General features: G+C 35.9%; 1 protein-coding gene across 1 annotated transcript in view; it reads right to left on the bottom strand.

The window, feature by feature from the left end:
- LOC121379508 (sushi, von Willebrand factor type A, EGF and pentraxin domain-containing protein 1-like) overlaps positions 1-17,674 on the bottom strand; it is a 38,282-nt gene extending 20,608 nt beyond the window's left edge. The window contains exons 1-4 of the mRNA XM_041508151.1: positions 17,391-17,674; positions 15,927-16,109; positions 10,951-11,130; positions 6,736-6,852 (exon numbers count right to left, since the gene is read on the bottom strand). Of these exons, the coding sequence (XP_041364085.1) occupies positions 6,736-6,852; positions 10,951-11,130; positions 15,927-16,109; positions 17,391-17,457 (547 nt within the window). The 5' untranslated portion in view covers positions 17,458-17,674. The remainder of the gene's footprint in view (positions 1-6,735; positions 6,853-10,950; positions 11,131-15,926; positions 16,110-17,390) is intronic.
- Positions 17,675-18,149: the final 475 nt, after the last annotated feature.

The raw sequence follows: 18,149 nt of genomic DNA, 5'->3' as shown, positions 1-18,149 counted from the left end.
ATGTTAAAGTTTTTTTTTTTTTAACAACACCACTGGAGCACATTTATTTTCATCTGTTAGAAGTCAAACATTGGATAATTCTGACAGTCATAGAGAAAACCTACTTCATTTTTCCATGAGCAGTAAGATATCTTTATATGCACTTCCCACAGACAGGACAGTACATACCATGGCCTTTGATGTACCAACCATGTGACCTGAGTAAAAATCTATCAGAGAATGGGTCCACCAAGCTGTTTAATCCTATGGGGGTTGAGCATCCAGGACTGGTCAAGACAAATCGGGACTGAAAACGTTTGACGCATTCAACCCTGCCAGGTAGTGGTCGAGCCGTAACAAAAGACTGTTCGCAAACAATCGCCCAGATAACTGAGTGATATGTTTAGAAGCTTTCGACACAAACTCTAAACAGCCTTTCACCATCGTGGGAAGGCTCTCAACAGCCTCATCTAACCCAAATAGGAAAGTTCCTAAATGGTTGTTTATTTGGAACATCAACTCAGCCAGCCTTTCAAACGATTCCACACCCATGATCGGCAACGACACATTCGGCGATGGGCAACAAGCGGCTCTCACACTCGTGGGAACAATTGTCGGGTGTTTGAGAAAATCTGCCTCCAACGTCTCAGAAAATGTGCGCTCCTGACAAGATTTTCCCCGTAGGCAGTGCCGCCGGGTACTCATCTACACCCACTCCTCGGATATGATCACCGCCAGTGATCTGGCCCCGTGCTTATAAACTTTAAAGTCTAGACTTTAATAAAGTCCAGACTTTAACGTCATGGCAACACCATTCAAATAGCATTACGTTAAAGTCTGGACTTTATTAAAGTCTAGACTTTAACTTTTGTAAGCACGGGCCCTGCACCTCAATCTCACAAAGAGAACCGCGCGCCTCAATCTCACAAAGAGAACCGTGCGCCTTAATCTCACAAAGAGAATCGTGCATCTCAATCTCACAAAGAGAATCGTGCACCTCAATCTCACGAAGTGAACCGTGCGCCTCAATTTCACAAAGTGAACTGTGCGCCTCAATCTCACAAAGTGAACCGTGCGTCTCAATATCACAAAGAGAACCGTGCGCCTCAATCTCACAAAGAGAACCGTGTGCCTCAATCTTACAAAGTGAACCCTGCTCCTCAATCTCACAAAGAGAACTGTGCGCCTCAATCTCACAAAGAGAACCGTGCACCTCAATCTCACAAAGCAACTGTGCGCCTCAATATCACAAAGAGAACCGTGCGCCTCAATATCACAAAGAGAACCATGTGCCTCAATATCACAAAGAGAACCGTGCACTTCAATCTCACAAAGAGAACCGTGCGTCTCAATCTCACAAAGAGAACCGTGTGCCTCAATCTCACAAAGAGAACCGTGTGCCTCAATCTCACAAAGCAACTGTGCGCCTCAATATCACAAAGAGAACCGTGTGCCTCAATCTCACAAAGAGAACCGTGCGCCTCAATCTCACAAAGAGAACCGTGCGTCTCAATATCACAAAGAGAACCGTGTGCCTCAATCTCACAAAGAGAACCGTGTGCCTCAATCTCACAAAGCAACTGTGCGCCTCAATATCACAAAGAGAACCGTGCGCCTCAATATCACAAAGTGAACCGTGCGCCTCAATCTCACAAAGAGAACCGTGTGCCTCAATATCACAAAGAGAACCGTGCGCCTCAATATCACAAAGAGAACCATGCGCCTCAATATCACAAAGAGAACCGTGTGCCTCAATATCACAAAGAGAACCGTGCGCCTCAATATCACAAAGAGAACCATGCGCCTCAATATCACAAAGAGAACCATGTGCCTCAATCTCACAAAGTGAACCGTGTGCCTCAATCTCACAAAGAGAACCATGCACTTCTATCTCACAAAGAGAACCGTGTGCCTCAATATCAAAAAGAGAACTGTGCACTTCAATCTCACAAAGAGAACCGTGCGCCTTTTGGCCAAGTGGCATGCCCGACTCCTCACAAGGAGTTGCCACATTCAAGGTACGGTTCCCGAAGGAGACACCCTAGAATTTTGGCTGGGCCTCGACCTGAGGTATTGCATTTCCGCAAACCTGTCAGACCTGGTCCCTGACAAAAGCCAGGACAGCCGGATAATTGCATTCCTCCTCTACCTCCGAACCGGAGTGAGAGAGCTGGGTATATTTTTTTTCAAGAAATACCAAATATACAGTTAGTTCCATAGAAAAATTATTCAGTTTACAATAGACATCAGGCTAACACCTTTGGTCAAAAATTACATTTGCGGGATCAAACAGACAATAACACCCTCAAATCTAAAACTCCATATGGTTATCTCCTAAATGGAAAATACCTTTGTTTTCGGCAAGTATTTTTACCTGACAACAATGGTGGCATGTCACGGTCATTTTCATGGATCGATAGCCGATTGTTACAGATAATTTGACAATAAATTTGATCGTTGTACCAACAAAAAAAATCACTAAATATTGGGATTTGAATCTTTTTTTTCTTTTTTTTTTAATTCTGGTCAGAAAACCACTGTTATTGGGAATAATGGACATAAATACTGGACAGCTGGCCACAAATGCCCATTAGTAAACGCAACTTTTAAACTTTTTTGCCTAATTTTAATCAATATTAAATGATCTAAAATATCATAAAAATTAAAAAAACCCACGAAAATAATACTTACCAATTCAAATATGAACTTTATTTTACGTATTTATAAAACATTTAAGTGAATATATGTGAGTAAAAATTATAAACTTATACACACTTGTCAAAAATTAATCCAGAAGTCTAAAAGTTATGGCTATATAGATACACCAGTCTTGATGGTTTTGTGACTAAGCCACCAGACTTACAGCTGGTAGGTCCTGGGATTTATTGACTCAATGGGAAACAAGGTAACTACACCGACTTCCTACCTCACTAAACTCTTTAGCAACTACCATAACCATTAACCCCATGACCTGGACAGACAGTCCAGATAACAGAGGTGTGTACCCAGGACAGTGAGCTTGGACCATAATCAAGTTAAAACCAATGCTGAGGTTTTTTTTTTTTTTTTTGCTAATGGCTTCTATAATTTCTAAGCAACAGCCAAAATATGGTTATTATGCAATCAAAAAAATGCCCTTCTACAGGTTTTTGAGTATACTAAATTAAAACAGAAATCAAGATGGTGTCTATAGCAACATTTAAATATAGCAAAAAACTTTGCTTGTTGCCAGAAAATAACTTCTGGATAGTATTACAAAAAACCCTACTGGATAGCACATACATGTTATGTACCAGTGTTCTACATGCAGTCATAAGTCCACTAGATTTTCTGTCACTGCAATGGAGCTGCAGTCTCTCTTCCCCATATTCTAATATATTTTACTAATGCAAAAGACAAACATATCTACAGTTTTAATAAACTTGTGGGTTTTTTGTTATAAACATATCAGTTGCCTATAGATATAACTCACAAGTTCAGTGAACATTTTAGCAAACAGCTTTGTAATGTACAAGTATGTAAATTGTAACAGACTTTAAATACATTAATAAATTTGGCAACTTTAAATACATTAATAAATTTGGCAGTAAAATATTTCCATAGTCAAGCAGTTTCTCGTATCATTTTTGATGCGCTTTTGTGCAGAGAATGATCTCTCACATTCAGCTGAACTGATTGGCAGCACCAACATTATTTTCACAAGATGAAGAATGTTCACAAAGTCTGACTTGTATGGCTCCTTTGTGAGCATAATCTGCCACAGATTTAGATAGTTTTTATCTGGAAACACGTTACTGACCAGCGATTTCAAATGGCGCCATTCTGCATCCAAAGCATCAATGTTGCATCCTGCAACTTGGAGTGAAACCATTTGGTCAGACAGTGCAATTCCTTATTACCATATGTCATCAGTTCTGTGTTTGACAATGGCCATTTGTCATGGTGGAAGATTGTGAAACTGTCTACTACTTGAGTAATATCAGCATTCTTGTTATTGATTAACAGAGTTCCAAATCGCTTGTGTTCAATTCAGCAATGACTACATTGAGAGCTTGATTGCAGTTGGTTTTCATTTTGTCCAACAGTGTGTCCTTGTTCCCTTTGAGTTGCATACTTTGAAACACAACAGGACCTGTCTGGTTATCCACACAGGTGGTGTAGACATTTTCAAGACATCCACCACTAAATGGTTCCTGTTTCATTATTTCAAGTGTGTCCAAACAAACATGCACTGCTGTGATGGCAGAGGGAAGAATCAAATCTTGTTTTTGAAATTTGGGACTCAGTGTGGCAATTTCTCGAAACAAATCAGCCATAAAATGACAGAAAGCCACAAATTCCAAACTACACATGTAAGTAGTTATAATCTTGGCTCTACCTTGAACATCTGCATTCTTTGATGTCATAGCAAGATTTTCCATGTGAGCATTGATGACACAGTACTGTCCAGAATCAGTGTGCAGACTGCTATTCTTATTACCATCTATGAACACACGAATAGCTCTGTCAATGTGTGGAACCCACTGTGAACCCTTGACAGGTGCTGGGTTATACACTCTGGCGTTAAGCTCTTTGCAAATGACCTTCAATTCTCTTCTACTCTTTGGACTGAAGTGGTAGGTTTTCCATAGCCAGTGCATTGCATCATTAACTTTCTGCACCATGGGACATTGGTTTGGAAGTTTTAACAGTGCCAGTTCTAACCTATGTGCCATACAGTGCACATCAATCAGTGTTGTTACATCAGCCCTCAGTTTTGCCACACCACCATTTTGTTCACCAAAATTTGCAGATGCTCCATCAGCACAAAACCCTACCAATTTGTCCTTGTAAGCTTGTGAAATGCCTTGTTCACGGCATCTAGTACACCATTGGCGTGTGCATGTTCAACGGCTTGCATACCAACAATTTTGTTTACAGGCAGACCATTTTCCAGAGGTCTGACATATATTACTTCACATTCGGTTACAGAAGTGTCAGTGTCCCCATCTATCATCATAGAAATATAGTTTGTTCTACGAACTGCCTCACCAGTCTCATCCTTTAGACAGTCAGCTATCACAGACACCATTTCTGCACATTTCTTCTTTTGTTATAACATAGGCAGTGTTAAAATTTTATTTTAAGTTCTTTTTCTAACTTATCGTTATTTTGTGTGGACAGGTTCTGCAAACTTTGATATATGGGTGTCTCGGCTACATTGACAGGTTTGCTGACAGTCCCCAAAAGGACATCTCGACACTGTTGATGTTTTTTGCTTCAGCTGTGAGCAACTAAGGTCTCTCGTTTGAAGTTTCGACTACCATCAACAAAATCTGTTGTGCCAGCAACATGCTTGCCAATTGTTCTACAATATGTACAGTGCATTAATTGTATCAGTATGATCGTTATGCTGAAGCCACGGAAACTGCGAGAGCCAAGTTTCATTAAATTTTCGACGTTTTTTGGCTGGCTCTGTTATCAGATTGGCCTTCATTTGATTTTTCAGTACTAGCCTCAACTGTCTCGTGTTCTTGATTTGCGTTTGAAGTTTTAGATTTTCGTTTACCTAAAGAATTATAATATTTCAACATTTTGCTGCTTTGAAAGTTTTTGACATGCTACTCCATGCTGGGTGGAAACAGCGTATGCACCTGCGCAGCAAGAAAAACACACACCGCTAAATGGGCTTGCATTCGATTTGAACGAGTGTAGCAACATGCGTAATGTGTTAGAAGATCAAACGCAACACTTGCAAATGTCCGTTCAATAATTACATTACAGAAACTTTGGCTTTTTTTTTTTTTTTACCTCCTGCTCCTCACGTAACGTTAAGACAACCATCCCTTCTAAAATTATGTAACACCCTTGTCATCCCCTCCTCTTTTCACTGCCACAATTACGCAATTTAACCAACATTATTCGGTTTGCATTTGTTTGCTTGTTTGTTTCTTTTAAATTTATTATTTTAAATCAATAATTGATTAAAAGATCATCTAATAGAAAATTTGGCTGCCGGTATTTAGATTATGCTTTTAAAAAAATCACATTGTTTTAAAGACGTTGCCGGTAAGCAAATCTTCACAAACAACCCCTCCCCTCCCTCATAATGTTTGTAACGCATCCCATGGTCCACCATATAGCGTTACGTAATTGTTGAAATGCCCATTTTGTAACCATGCAGTCTCCATTTTGCACGTTTGATTACAATGTGAACAGTATGAATGGTGAGCAACCTTACTTGATTTTTTTCTCGTGTTCTTCAATCGAATGCAACCACCAGTAATGTCCCATAGTCAATCGGTTATGTATAGTACAATACAGTATTCGGAACTTCTTTAGTCGGACGATTGCATACATGATCTAGCAATCAATATCAATTGAGATATTCCAAATGGTTGTCTGCATTAAAATAACACACCAGTTGAAATATCTGGATTGTTTTTCCAAGTATCTGGATTGTTTTCACCAAATCACTAAAATCAGTGATGAGTCCCGAATGGTACCGAAAATTAATACGGGATTCACAATGATCAATCGGACAACTTCGTAAATAACGAAGTGTTCCGACTGCACTGTAATGTAAAAAATAAATAAAAATGCATTGGTTTTTGCTGTTACGACTGAACGCACATGTCAAATACTTAGAGACGTTTTTGGCGACCATAATAAATTCAATCAGTCACCACGCCAACATTTTGGTCGCATTGGCACTGTGTACAAAACTGAATAATACATATTCTTTGCCTACTTACCATTTATTCCATTAATACATACCAATACAATTGGTGCCTGTGTATCCTTCTTTGCAAACACACTGAAACGATCCTACAGTGTTGATACAGTTCTGACTCACTGAACAACTGTGTGCACCAATATCACATTCATTCTTATCTATAACAAAAAATAAAACAGACCAAGATTCAGTTACTCAAATGTAAAACCAATTTTGCAGGATTGGCTAAAATGTTCTGCTTCAAATCCCTGTGGCCATCCTTAAAGCTGCAATCTCTCAGATATCCACATCTGTGACACAACGTGTGACAAACAGACCTGTTTACCCCCCACCCCATCCAGCCTTCCTTGAAGCTTATTAAGTAATTCAACTACCCAAAATGGGTAATCCCACATTATATTTCAAAACAACTCTTTCAACCCATATACAGTTTGAAACTGATTAGCAACTATTATCTAATGTTTTTACATCATCTATTTAATTTTATTTTAACTATTCTTAAAAGTTTAAAGCCACACACCCTAGTTTGAGCCTGTGCAAATGAATACGAAGTTTGGTTATTCTACAAACCTGTAACACATCTGGATAAAGTTACAATAGTGTGATGTTCAAACGGGAAAATATCTCCTATTATTACATAATGAAAATATATCTGCATTCTTATTGATCAAAAACCAGTCACATGACCTTCCATAAATAGTGATGTTGATGGTCCCACTGGTCCGATCAAAAGTGATATTACCCTGATAGATTTAACCAATGAAAATAAAGATGAGACAAAAAAAATTCTATCCAATTAATGAGTAGGTAATCTAACACAAAGTCAACTACTAATTCTAATGTAAACAACCACAAACTTGTGACAAGACATTTTGCTGTCCTTCAACAAAAAGATAATATCTTTATTCATACCGAGTTTATTCCGCAAATATGACAAAGACAAGGTCAGTAATCATCAAATTGTGTAAGGAATATCTTGCAGATTTAGAAAGTTCTGAAATGTACATGATACATCAAAATGCAGTTGGAATCGGTAACTGTTTAGTATAAATGTATGTTCAGATTTATCACATTTTGTCTTTTATTTTGCTATTAATATGATTTTGATACTCTTGCTGGTTATAATGTCTTGGTAATGTTTCAAATGTTTATTTCTGCATTCCTTTGCTTGTCATACAACGTCATAGGATGACGTGTCGTCACTAAATCCCATCAGTTTTAACACATTGCGGGAAATTATAAGCATTGGGGTATTTCGATTCTGATAAACTAAGCAGGAATGTACAAGTCTTATGGGATAACATTATGTAATAAAAAAATTACTGACCACATTTTTGGGCAATATCATGTTTTATGGACTGAATCAATGGATATCAATTTCTTTGGTCCATAAAACATGATATTGCCCTCAATGACAGTCAATAATTGATAAAAATAGACTAGAGTTCTTCTCCATAACAGGTACTTGCCTTTTTGAAACTGTGAAATGCACCTTTCGCTATATTAGAAACACCAGAATGACCACAAACACTTCAGATGTACGGAAATGGATAATAAAATATAAATGTCTGATTTCAATTATCAAAAATGGCTCTACTAGTGGAAAATATGCGGTAGTGTTTAAAATCTATGGTCTGTCACTTTATTATTTTGAGTTGTACAGAGATTTTTGAAACTTGAAAAATTAATCATAACGAGATACGTGATAAAATTATTAAAAATGTTAAGATATAGAGAAAAAAAGTATGTTTTGTTTAATGACACCACTAGAGCACATTGATTTATTAATCATCGGCTATTGGATGTCAAACATTTGGTAATTTTGACATATATAGTCTATAGAGAGGAAACCCGCTACATTTTTCCATTAGTAGCAAGGGATCTTTTATATGCACCATCCCACAGACAGGATAACACATCACATGGCAGGAGCGGCACAGTGTAACAACTAATGGTATGGCCGAGGTTACCAGGCTCTCCTTTCAAATTCACCTGAGAAGGACATTTTCACAGATAAAACAAATATAACTCATACAATTAAAAAAAGTGGTATGGCCATCCGTATCGTCTGTGCTTCCCCAGCATGGCCTTTAGTGACATACCAGTCATGGTGCACTGGCTGGAATGAGAAACAGCCCAATAGGGCTAAGAGATCGAGATAATAAAACAACTTAGGTAATCAATTACCTCCAGAGTAATCTACATATACCACTGTAGTGGCCACCTGTATTATGTGGCCACACTTATACTGTCCTAGATCATCTACTACAGTGTAAACTGACCTGTTTTAATCAGCCACCTGCTGTAAATAACAACTTTTCGATACTGTCTTTGCAGGCATTAAAACAAGTATAGTGTCTGGTAACCCATGTACAGCTAGGTTACCATAAATTACAGGCCTCATGGTAACACATATGTCACCACGGTTCATACAGGCAAGGACCCATAAAATTCAAGCACTTTTCAAGGACTTTTCAAGGACCTACCATATGTTTTCTGGGACCATAAATACAAACCCTAACCAGCCTTTTCGAACAATGTTTTAACTTAAATAACTGAGCTATGCTGAAGCTTGCAGTATCCGCTTTATTTTTTCTGTGTTTTTCGCTGTTTTCGTGCAATTTGAGTGCGCTCTCGCCCATGGCACCAATATTAATATCCTTGCGACAACAGGAACATACGGCCTTTGACACGTCCTTACTCTCTCTGATCCACGCATATTTTCGACACAACGTTTTGTTAAAAACACACTTTCCACTAGGCATGTTTAAATTTGAACATGCGCTTGCAAAAACTTCAAAATCTAAGTGATTTCGTGTCGTCTCGCCTGACTATTGTTTGCAGTTCTCAAAACGAGGCTATTACGCTCATCAGTAATCGGTAAATCTCGGCTGAGGCATTCGGAACATAGCTTTTGTCCCGGAATGGGCTGAGTACATTCGGGTCGCAGAACGTCGCAAGTGCTGGAATGAAAGTGCCAACACGGAAGTAAAAATGCTAAATTTCTTTCGAGATTGTTCCATAATTTCTGGTTAAAATGACGCGTTAGTCGCACTAACATGAAATTCAAGCACTTTTCAAGGACTTTTGCACTTTTCAAGGACTTTTTCCCCAAAAAGTTAAAATAAGCACTTTTCATTTCAAACTCCTAAATTCAAGCACTTTTCAAGACCGTGCGAACCATGGTCACGACACATTTATTAAGTTTACAATTTGCATTATCATTCTTTCACAAACATTCTTTTTTATTAATTCATATCACAGTTCCCATACTGATACTTGATGTGTGGTAATTTATATTTAAACATCACACTTTAGGTGGTGGGGTTTTTGTTAAAACATTTTGTGGTGAAGTGGGTTTTTAAAAAATTATTTAATGACGCACTCAACACATTTTATTTACGGTTATATGGCATCGGACATATGGTTAAGGACCACAAAGATATAGAGAGAGGAAACCCGCTGTCGCCAATTCATGGGCTACTCTTGTCGATTAGCAGCAAGGGATCTTTTATATGCACCATCCCATAAACAGGATAGCACATACCACAGCCTTTGATGTACCAGTCGTGGTGCACTGGCTGGAGCTAGAAATAGCCCACTGACAGGGATCGATCCCAAACCGACCATGCATCGAGCGAGCGATTTACCACTGGGCTACGTCTCGCCCTTATATGGAGAATGAAAGTATCAATCTTGACTTTCTTGATATGTGCTAATAGTTCAATGCCCACTTTGGTGGCTACTTAACACAGTTCCGACTGCATGTATTTGTATAACACTGTCAGCACTCTACATCAACTATCGACATCCACTGACATTACTGACATCATATATGATTTACAAATTACAACACATCCTATTCGAAACATTATACAAGGCTGCCGCAGAGTATGATTCTTAACGTTAAGCAAATCCATGAAAGGAGTTTTGATTATAGATTTGACAAAGTGTTGTTATGACAAATTAAAAACCATTTTTGTAAAACATAAAAGAAGGTATGTAATAAATACAGAACTTCACATACATTGTTTTCACTTCCTATTTATTGCACTTGTTTATTTTGCGAAAGAAAATACCACTCGACCGGCAAAATAAACTCATGCAATAAATAGGAAGCGAAAACAACGTATGTGAAGTTCTGTATATTTATTGACTGATAGCATGATAATTTCAATGATATTTTTAGATATTTCACTGCATGTTATATAATAATCTGTTTTATTATGTGCAGCTATCAAAAGAAAACAAAATACCTTCACAAGACGACTCCTCAAGTTTCCCTGAAGCTTGGCACTGTAATGATGCTGTGTTGGTTGTTTTGTTTGTTACCAGGAATCCAGTCCTGCAGGTCAGTGTAACAGTCTCTTCAAACATAACTGGCTGTTGTGATGAAAGATCACCATTCAAGATTGAAGGCAAAGGACACATAATTTCTGAAACAAAAATTAAATTTTAAATTGTTGCTTTCAGTGTTTCTCCCAGGGGCTGGATGAAACCCGCACAGACCCTGTGAATTTCTCTGATGACAAGTAGTTTTGCATTGAAAAAATTCTATCACCAAATAAATTAGATAGGTGAGTCCCTTTCTTTTAATGGTTCCAATTTATTTTTTAATTTGTCATTAATTTGTGGGTGTGAGTATTATATCATATGCCTTTTAAAGTATGATACAAATTTTTGCTAAAAATGTTTTTTGGGGGGAGGGTGGGGTGGGGAAGGGGAGTGATTTCCCATTACACATGTAAATAAATAGTAGATATCAATTTATAAGTAACAAAGCATGCATTTGTTAATGTCTAATTTCATTAATTTTTTTAATGTAATGGCCAATTAAAGGGACATTCCTAAGTTTGCTCCATTGTAAGATGTTTCTGACTAATAAAATATTTCTACGATTAAACTTACATATTAAATATATTTTCTTGTTTAGAATATCGGTGTCTGTATATTCAATGTGTTTCTGGTCGTCTTAATATTTCTAAGAAGTGCAAACTGGATTTTATCTTCAAATAATTTTGTACGTACGAAAAAAAACCCCCAATATTTTAGGAAATAAAATAAAATTTAACCTAGTACAAATATTAGAATGATCAAAAGCAGGTTTACTATAAAGCCACTAATATGTTATGCAGATATAATAATAATAATATGTAATTACAATCGTTAAAAAGTCTCTGTTAGTCGATAACATCTTAACAATTGCAGCAAATTGTGGTGGGGTGTGATAGTATTGTTGATCATTCATTAATTTTATGGTTTAATGCTTTTAAATGTTGTTCTAGATAACTTTATTTTAAACTGATTAATATTTCAGCATATTTTTCTAGATTAACTAGTAAAAGTAGCCAATGACTAATCTACCCATCTGGTGTGTGAAATGACAAACTAACAGACAAGATCTCACTTATATCAGTATTCAGGGTAAACACAACATTTTCGAATTAAAATTTCCTGTATTTTCCATGTCTGATATTGTATACAAAGGCCTCCTGCCACCCACAATAGCTGCACCTTCACCTCCAAATACCATAATCAACATATTGTTACAATATATATGTGTGTGTGCGTGCGTGTGTGTGCGTGCATGCGTGTGTGTGTGTGTATTTCAACTAATTAATGTGTATTTATTGTTCCAGTTACTGTTCATATTATCTAGTCATAAAAACTACAAATGTTCATTGTGGTCCTTAGGGAAAACATTAGGCATTATGTTGTATTATAACTACATGTAAAAGCTACATGCTGAATATAAAGATTATTGTTTACAAATATAACAATATAACCTTCTACTCTTGACTTCTAGTGTTTTGGGTGCTAAATGTAGACATATAAATATGACATTTTCCTTGGTGGTACAATTTGATAAAATGACCAGATGATTTCTCAGTAAAAATAAAGAGACACTAGAAGTCATCAATAGCTATCATTCACTACCCTTACGAAAAAGACAAAGGAATCCAAAACACCAATATCTCAGGTTTATTACATTTTTACATGATTTTGTTTCTGCCAGACAGTAAAGCGGGTATGGCGCCATACTCAAATTTGTTTGCAGATTTCTTTTACAAACAAACTTAATTACTCTTATCATTACCCTATGATTTTCTTAACCCTAACCATAAACTTAACCCATTTTCTTTCTGGGGGAGACCCCCCCCCCCCCCCCCATATCCCCTGTTAACTGTGGTTGCATTCAATTCCATAAAATTTCTGGCAGAAACACTGCATGTATATACAATATAGGACTCAACAAAATCCCCTGATATTTTTCTAGATTCCATTACAACCAAATGAAACTCCCTGAATTTTCCCTACAGGTAATTTTTTAAAACCATTTTCCCTGTTTTCCCTGTCCCGTGGGCACCCTGAGTATTTCAAATTGTACGATGAAAAGTTATTTACTTTCATTTATTGATTTTATCAATTATTAAAATTTAGCAAATTAATTTTAAAACATGGCCAGTTAATTTTTAATTCACTGGCCCTACGAGAAGTGAATTTGTTAACATTCTAGAACCCTTGATGTACATACAGAAGTAGGACTAGTGAATTTCATGGCTAGCAAATTTTAAAAAGCACAGATCTCATGGTTAGTAGATTTGATTTTTGTTGTTGAAAATTCTAGAAGCACTAGAAAATAAATGACAATTAATAATTCAGTAGTATGTATTATGTGCTTTGCTTAATAAAATAGTTATACTTCCTTTTCAAACTATAGTTGATTAAAGTTTTGACATTATACAAATAATAATAAACATTATTATTAAAATATATCTTAAAATATATCTATATATTGTGTACATGACACCCAAATGTACTCCAGAATGCATTTAAAAGCAACTGAATTTTCAATATTTTTTATGGGGGAGCATGCCCGCGAACCCCCCTAGAATTTTTGCTGCCTTCTGGGGCTCAGTCTACATTCAACTATTTTGCCAGCCCTCTGAACAAAAATCCTGGGGGAAACACTGTGCTTTGCATTTATACTACCGACGTTCTCATCATCAGTTATAATAAACAAGCATTTTGAGAGTATTGTTAAAGCAATACATGACATGTCCCCTACAATGTTTGTATCTCCTAACTTCAAGAGCATAACTCTCAAAAGCAGGTAATCACCACGAAACTTCAACTTGATCTATAAAGCTATATACAAATGACAAAGCTATATACAAAGTTTCATCTTGATATCTCCAGGTATTGCAAAAATCCGGAAAACAAATTTTCACATCTCCTAAGTTCAAGGGCCATAACTCTGTTAAAAATGAGTAAATGGCCATGAAAGTAAACTTGATCTGTAACAGTACATGATGAAGCTATACACAAAATTTCAGCACCATATCTCAAAGCCTTTTGAAAAAAATCCATGTGTGTGACAGACGGATGGACGGATGGACAGACAGACAGACAGATGGGCAGAAGGATGCAGATGCAACCTATAGTCCCCTCTGGTTGGACCGGTAAGGAACTAAATTCAGTGGTATCAAAGGTGTTGCCTACCACAAACAGATTCGGTGAATAAATAAAAGTTATGAGTTAACATGCAAGATTAATTTAATATAAAATTATTATGTATAACATTTTAAAATTTAAAAAAATATATTTTAATGAATTTTTTGAAACATGCATTGAGATGAATATTCATAGAAGCAACTATGGACCAAGTTTCATTGGTCTACGAATTATAATCTGTGAAAAACTGAGCTAAACACGAAAACTTAACAATTGAACACAATGCAAAATTTGCCCTTATTTTTCACCTTGAAAAGTTGAGACAAAATTTATTGATTGGGTTCTAGTGAAATCCATGATCAAAAGTCATGAAAAATATGAACTTCAATTATTTCTAAAGTCTCTATGATGAAAATATATATGAAAGAAAACAGATATTGAAGAAGAATTACAGATCATGAACTGAATACTGCAAATACCCTTGAGGTATCATGATCCTATTAATATATGTGAAGTTTCATGAAGTTAAAAAAAGAAATGAAGTCACTATAGAGCTGTAACATCATATTTCTATTTTAGTAAGTGATTTTGACCTTTGATATGCAGAGAGGTGAAACACGAACTCATTCAAGATATTTGTACTCCTGTATGTATAGTTTCATGAAAATCAAATGAACAATGAAGTCATTAGAGCATCATGTTTTATGTACATATATATATATATTTATTACATACCTATTCAATCTTACTATAGTGATAAAAGCCTTTTGAAACCGAGCAATACATTTATCCTGTATCGCACATATGTGCAATCTGGATCGGGACTTTTAAATGGGGAATTCCCTTTTTCTTTTTACTGCAGTTAGTGCCTTTTATTTACTTACATCATATATGATTTACAAATGTCGTCATATCGTGTTTAAAACATTACACAAGGCTGTCGCAGTGTATGATTCTTAACGTTAAATGAATCCATGAAAGGAGTTTTGATCATAGATTTAAAAAGTCTTGTTAATTATGTCAAATTTAAAACCATTTTTGTAAAACATAAAAGAAGGTATGTAATAAAGAACTTCACATACGTTGTTTTCGCTTCCTATTTATTGCACTCATTTAGTTTGCGAAAGAACATACCACTCAACCGCAATGCAGTCTCGTGGCATATATTCTTATGCAAAATAAATTTGTGCAATAAATAGGAAGCGAAAACAACATACGTGAAGTTCTAAATATATATATATAGGCAAGACACTATAGGGTCACAAGGGGATAATTATCAGTAAACATGACAGTAGGTACATCTTAATAATTAAAATCTAAAGTTCATATACACATGTATATTCCAACCAACTATAATCAAAAGTTAAGTTTTTGCTTTCATATTCCTATTGGTAATCAAAAGCCTACATTTGTATCCATTATTATACAGCACTAATTGTTTTGTTTTAATATGAGCCAGGACAATATTACCATCCAACAAAACAGTGGTAGATTATATTGTTTTGGCTAACAGTGGAGTGGTAGGTATTTGTAAAACAATGCCAGAAGTGACCACAGGACACTTTTAAAAATAGTCTAAAGTCACAGCAAAAGATCATGGAAAATGACAGGTGATGTGGTTTTTGTCAAAAATCAATCCAGTAATCTAAAGGTTAAAATAGACACAAATACATACATTTTTAAATAACAAAACAAAAACCCAACCTGTGTGACTTTTACTTCAATGTTTTTGCTTTAACAGTGTTAATATATGATACGTGCATCAGATGCAACTTACTTGTACATGTTGGAGCTGGGTGTGACCAGGTTGTGTTTGACTGGCATAAAATCTGCAATGGCCCTTTCAACTCATAGCCAGAGTTACATGTATAGTTCACAATGCTTCCCGCGGAGGTACCATCCCCAATCACAGTTTTCTTCACTGCATTTGTAACTTCATCTGCAGCTGAACATACAGATGCTGGAAAATTAAAAATATTATGCATGTATTACTGCATACATGATGATCTTTTTAAAATTAAGATTGTATTATAACAGATTAGTAGAAATGCTCGTGGACAACTAAACTGTGGTTGGTACTGGTCTATTTTCTATTTCTGTTGCCCTGTATTACCAGTTTATACATCTACCTGGCCTGGTGTTTATAAAACTTTTCGAGTTTAGACTCGAGACTCTAATAGAGTCTGAGACAGTAACGCCATGGCAACGCCATACAAATTGTATGCGTGTGACGTCATTTGAGATTGAGACTGGACTCTAAAAGTTTTATAAGCATGGGCCCTGGTGGTTAATTTCTCAATTTCTTAAATCATCTCATTTGACTCAGCCTTACATTGTTACATCATGTAACATTCATTTCTGGTGTAAGACAGTAGCTATAGTCTAGTTCCAAGGCATATAATGTAAAATATAAACATTGCCAGATCTAGTCCAAAATGCTTGGTTATAGTTAAAGCACCACATGACATATGCTAGTGATCCATGGCACCTAAATAAGGGACTTTCCACTGCTCTAATCACTGTTCGACCATTCCCATAGTTAGTCAATAGTCACAAAAAATATAGTACATCTGTAAAAACAACTGCTCTGGATAAATAATATTTTATTCAGCTGGTCTTGGACTAAAAGTCAAAACACACACACATCCTTCTGTATAAATTTTAAAGATACCTAAAGCAGTTCTTTTATTATTAAAAACATAAAATACAAGAAAAGAAACTACTATGAAAAAATAATGACCATCAATTAGTTTGAGTTATATGATAATTTCACGACTTGACCATACTGATGGCACCAATGGCATTTGTGATATCTGTGATATGAATTGTCAGAGCCTTTACCAATAGCTAGTGTTGGGAATCAGTGGGAATTTCATTACTGATTTTTTCTTGAATTGTGACGTAATTTGTCTAATTTGTGTATAGTTTATGTACTGAAAACATTAAAATAACATCACATATAAGGTGTTCTTGTTTTGGGATAAAGTTTGGAACATTTAGTGTATTTTGTAAGATGTTTTGATGCACTTATGTGAAAGCCAAAGTAGGAATAACACTTTTTAATCATTACTGGGAATACAAAATATACATTAAAATGGATTTAAACTGTACAGCTCATGCTGCATAGTTCATCATTTTATTATAAAGTCAACCTTTAACATAGACTTTTGTCTGCCGGTCAATCCCAATAGAGCGTATCTCAAGGTCAATAAAAGATGTTCAAACCAAACATGACACTTACTCTTGCACGTTGGTGGTGTACTCCACTTTCCAGTGTTCAGACAAGTAACTGTCGCCGAACCTTCCATTTGGAAACCTGGGTAACACTTGTATGTTGTTTTGGAGCCATAAGTGACAGGTTTACTTTCGTTGTTGGCTATAAATCCATTGGCTATTGCTTCTGGAACTCCACAATATATGACTGTTAAAAAGAACAAGAAATCATGTTAAATATAATAATAACAAAAACATAAGAACAATAACAATCACCATAAAAATTATGCTAATAATCAAGATAATAATATTAATCACCTTAATCATAAAAAGATACAACCATACTAATAACCTAACTTTAAATTAGGAAATGACTAAATTATAAACACTTATTGTAAACTGATGGTGAGTGTGTTCTGTATTGTGATTGATTAATTACATTCTTTTTCCGGGATCAAATGAAAATAACGCTTGGAAAGCTAATGACGTTAGAAAGTGACATCATTAGCAAATGGAACAGGTCAAGTTGATGGTTCAAGGGTCTACAGTTAGATTGTAGCCAGGGTTTTTTTCCAAGAAATACCAAATATACAGTTAGTTCTGTTGAAAAACTATTCAGTTTACAATGGACATAACCATATGGAGTTTTTAGATTTGCAGATGTTATTGTCTTATTTGATTTTTTGTTTAATTTTTAAACTCAGGCTAATGCCTTTGGTCGAAAATGACATTTGCAGGATCAAATAGACAATAAAACCAGCAAATCTATAAAATCCATCTGGTTATC

The sequence above is a fragment of the Gigantopelta aegis genome, chromosome 8, assembly GCF_016097555.1.
Source record: "Gigantopelta aegis isolate Gae_Host chromosome 8, Gae_host_genome, whole genome shotgun sequence".
NCBI lineage: Eukaryota > Metazoa > Mollusca > Gastropoda > Neomphalida > Peltospiridae > Gigantopelta > Gigantopelta aegis.
This window is presented reverse-complemented; position numbering and strand designations above follow the sequence as displayed.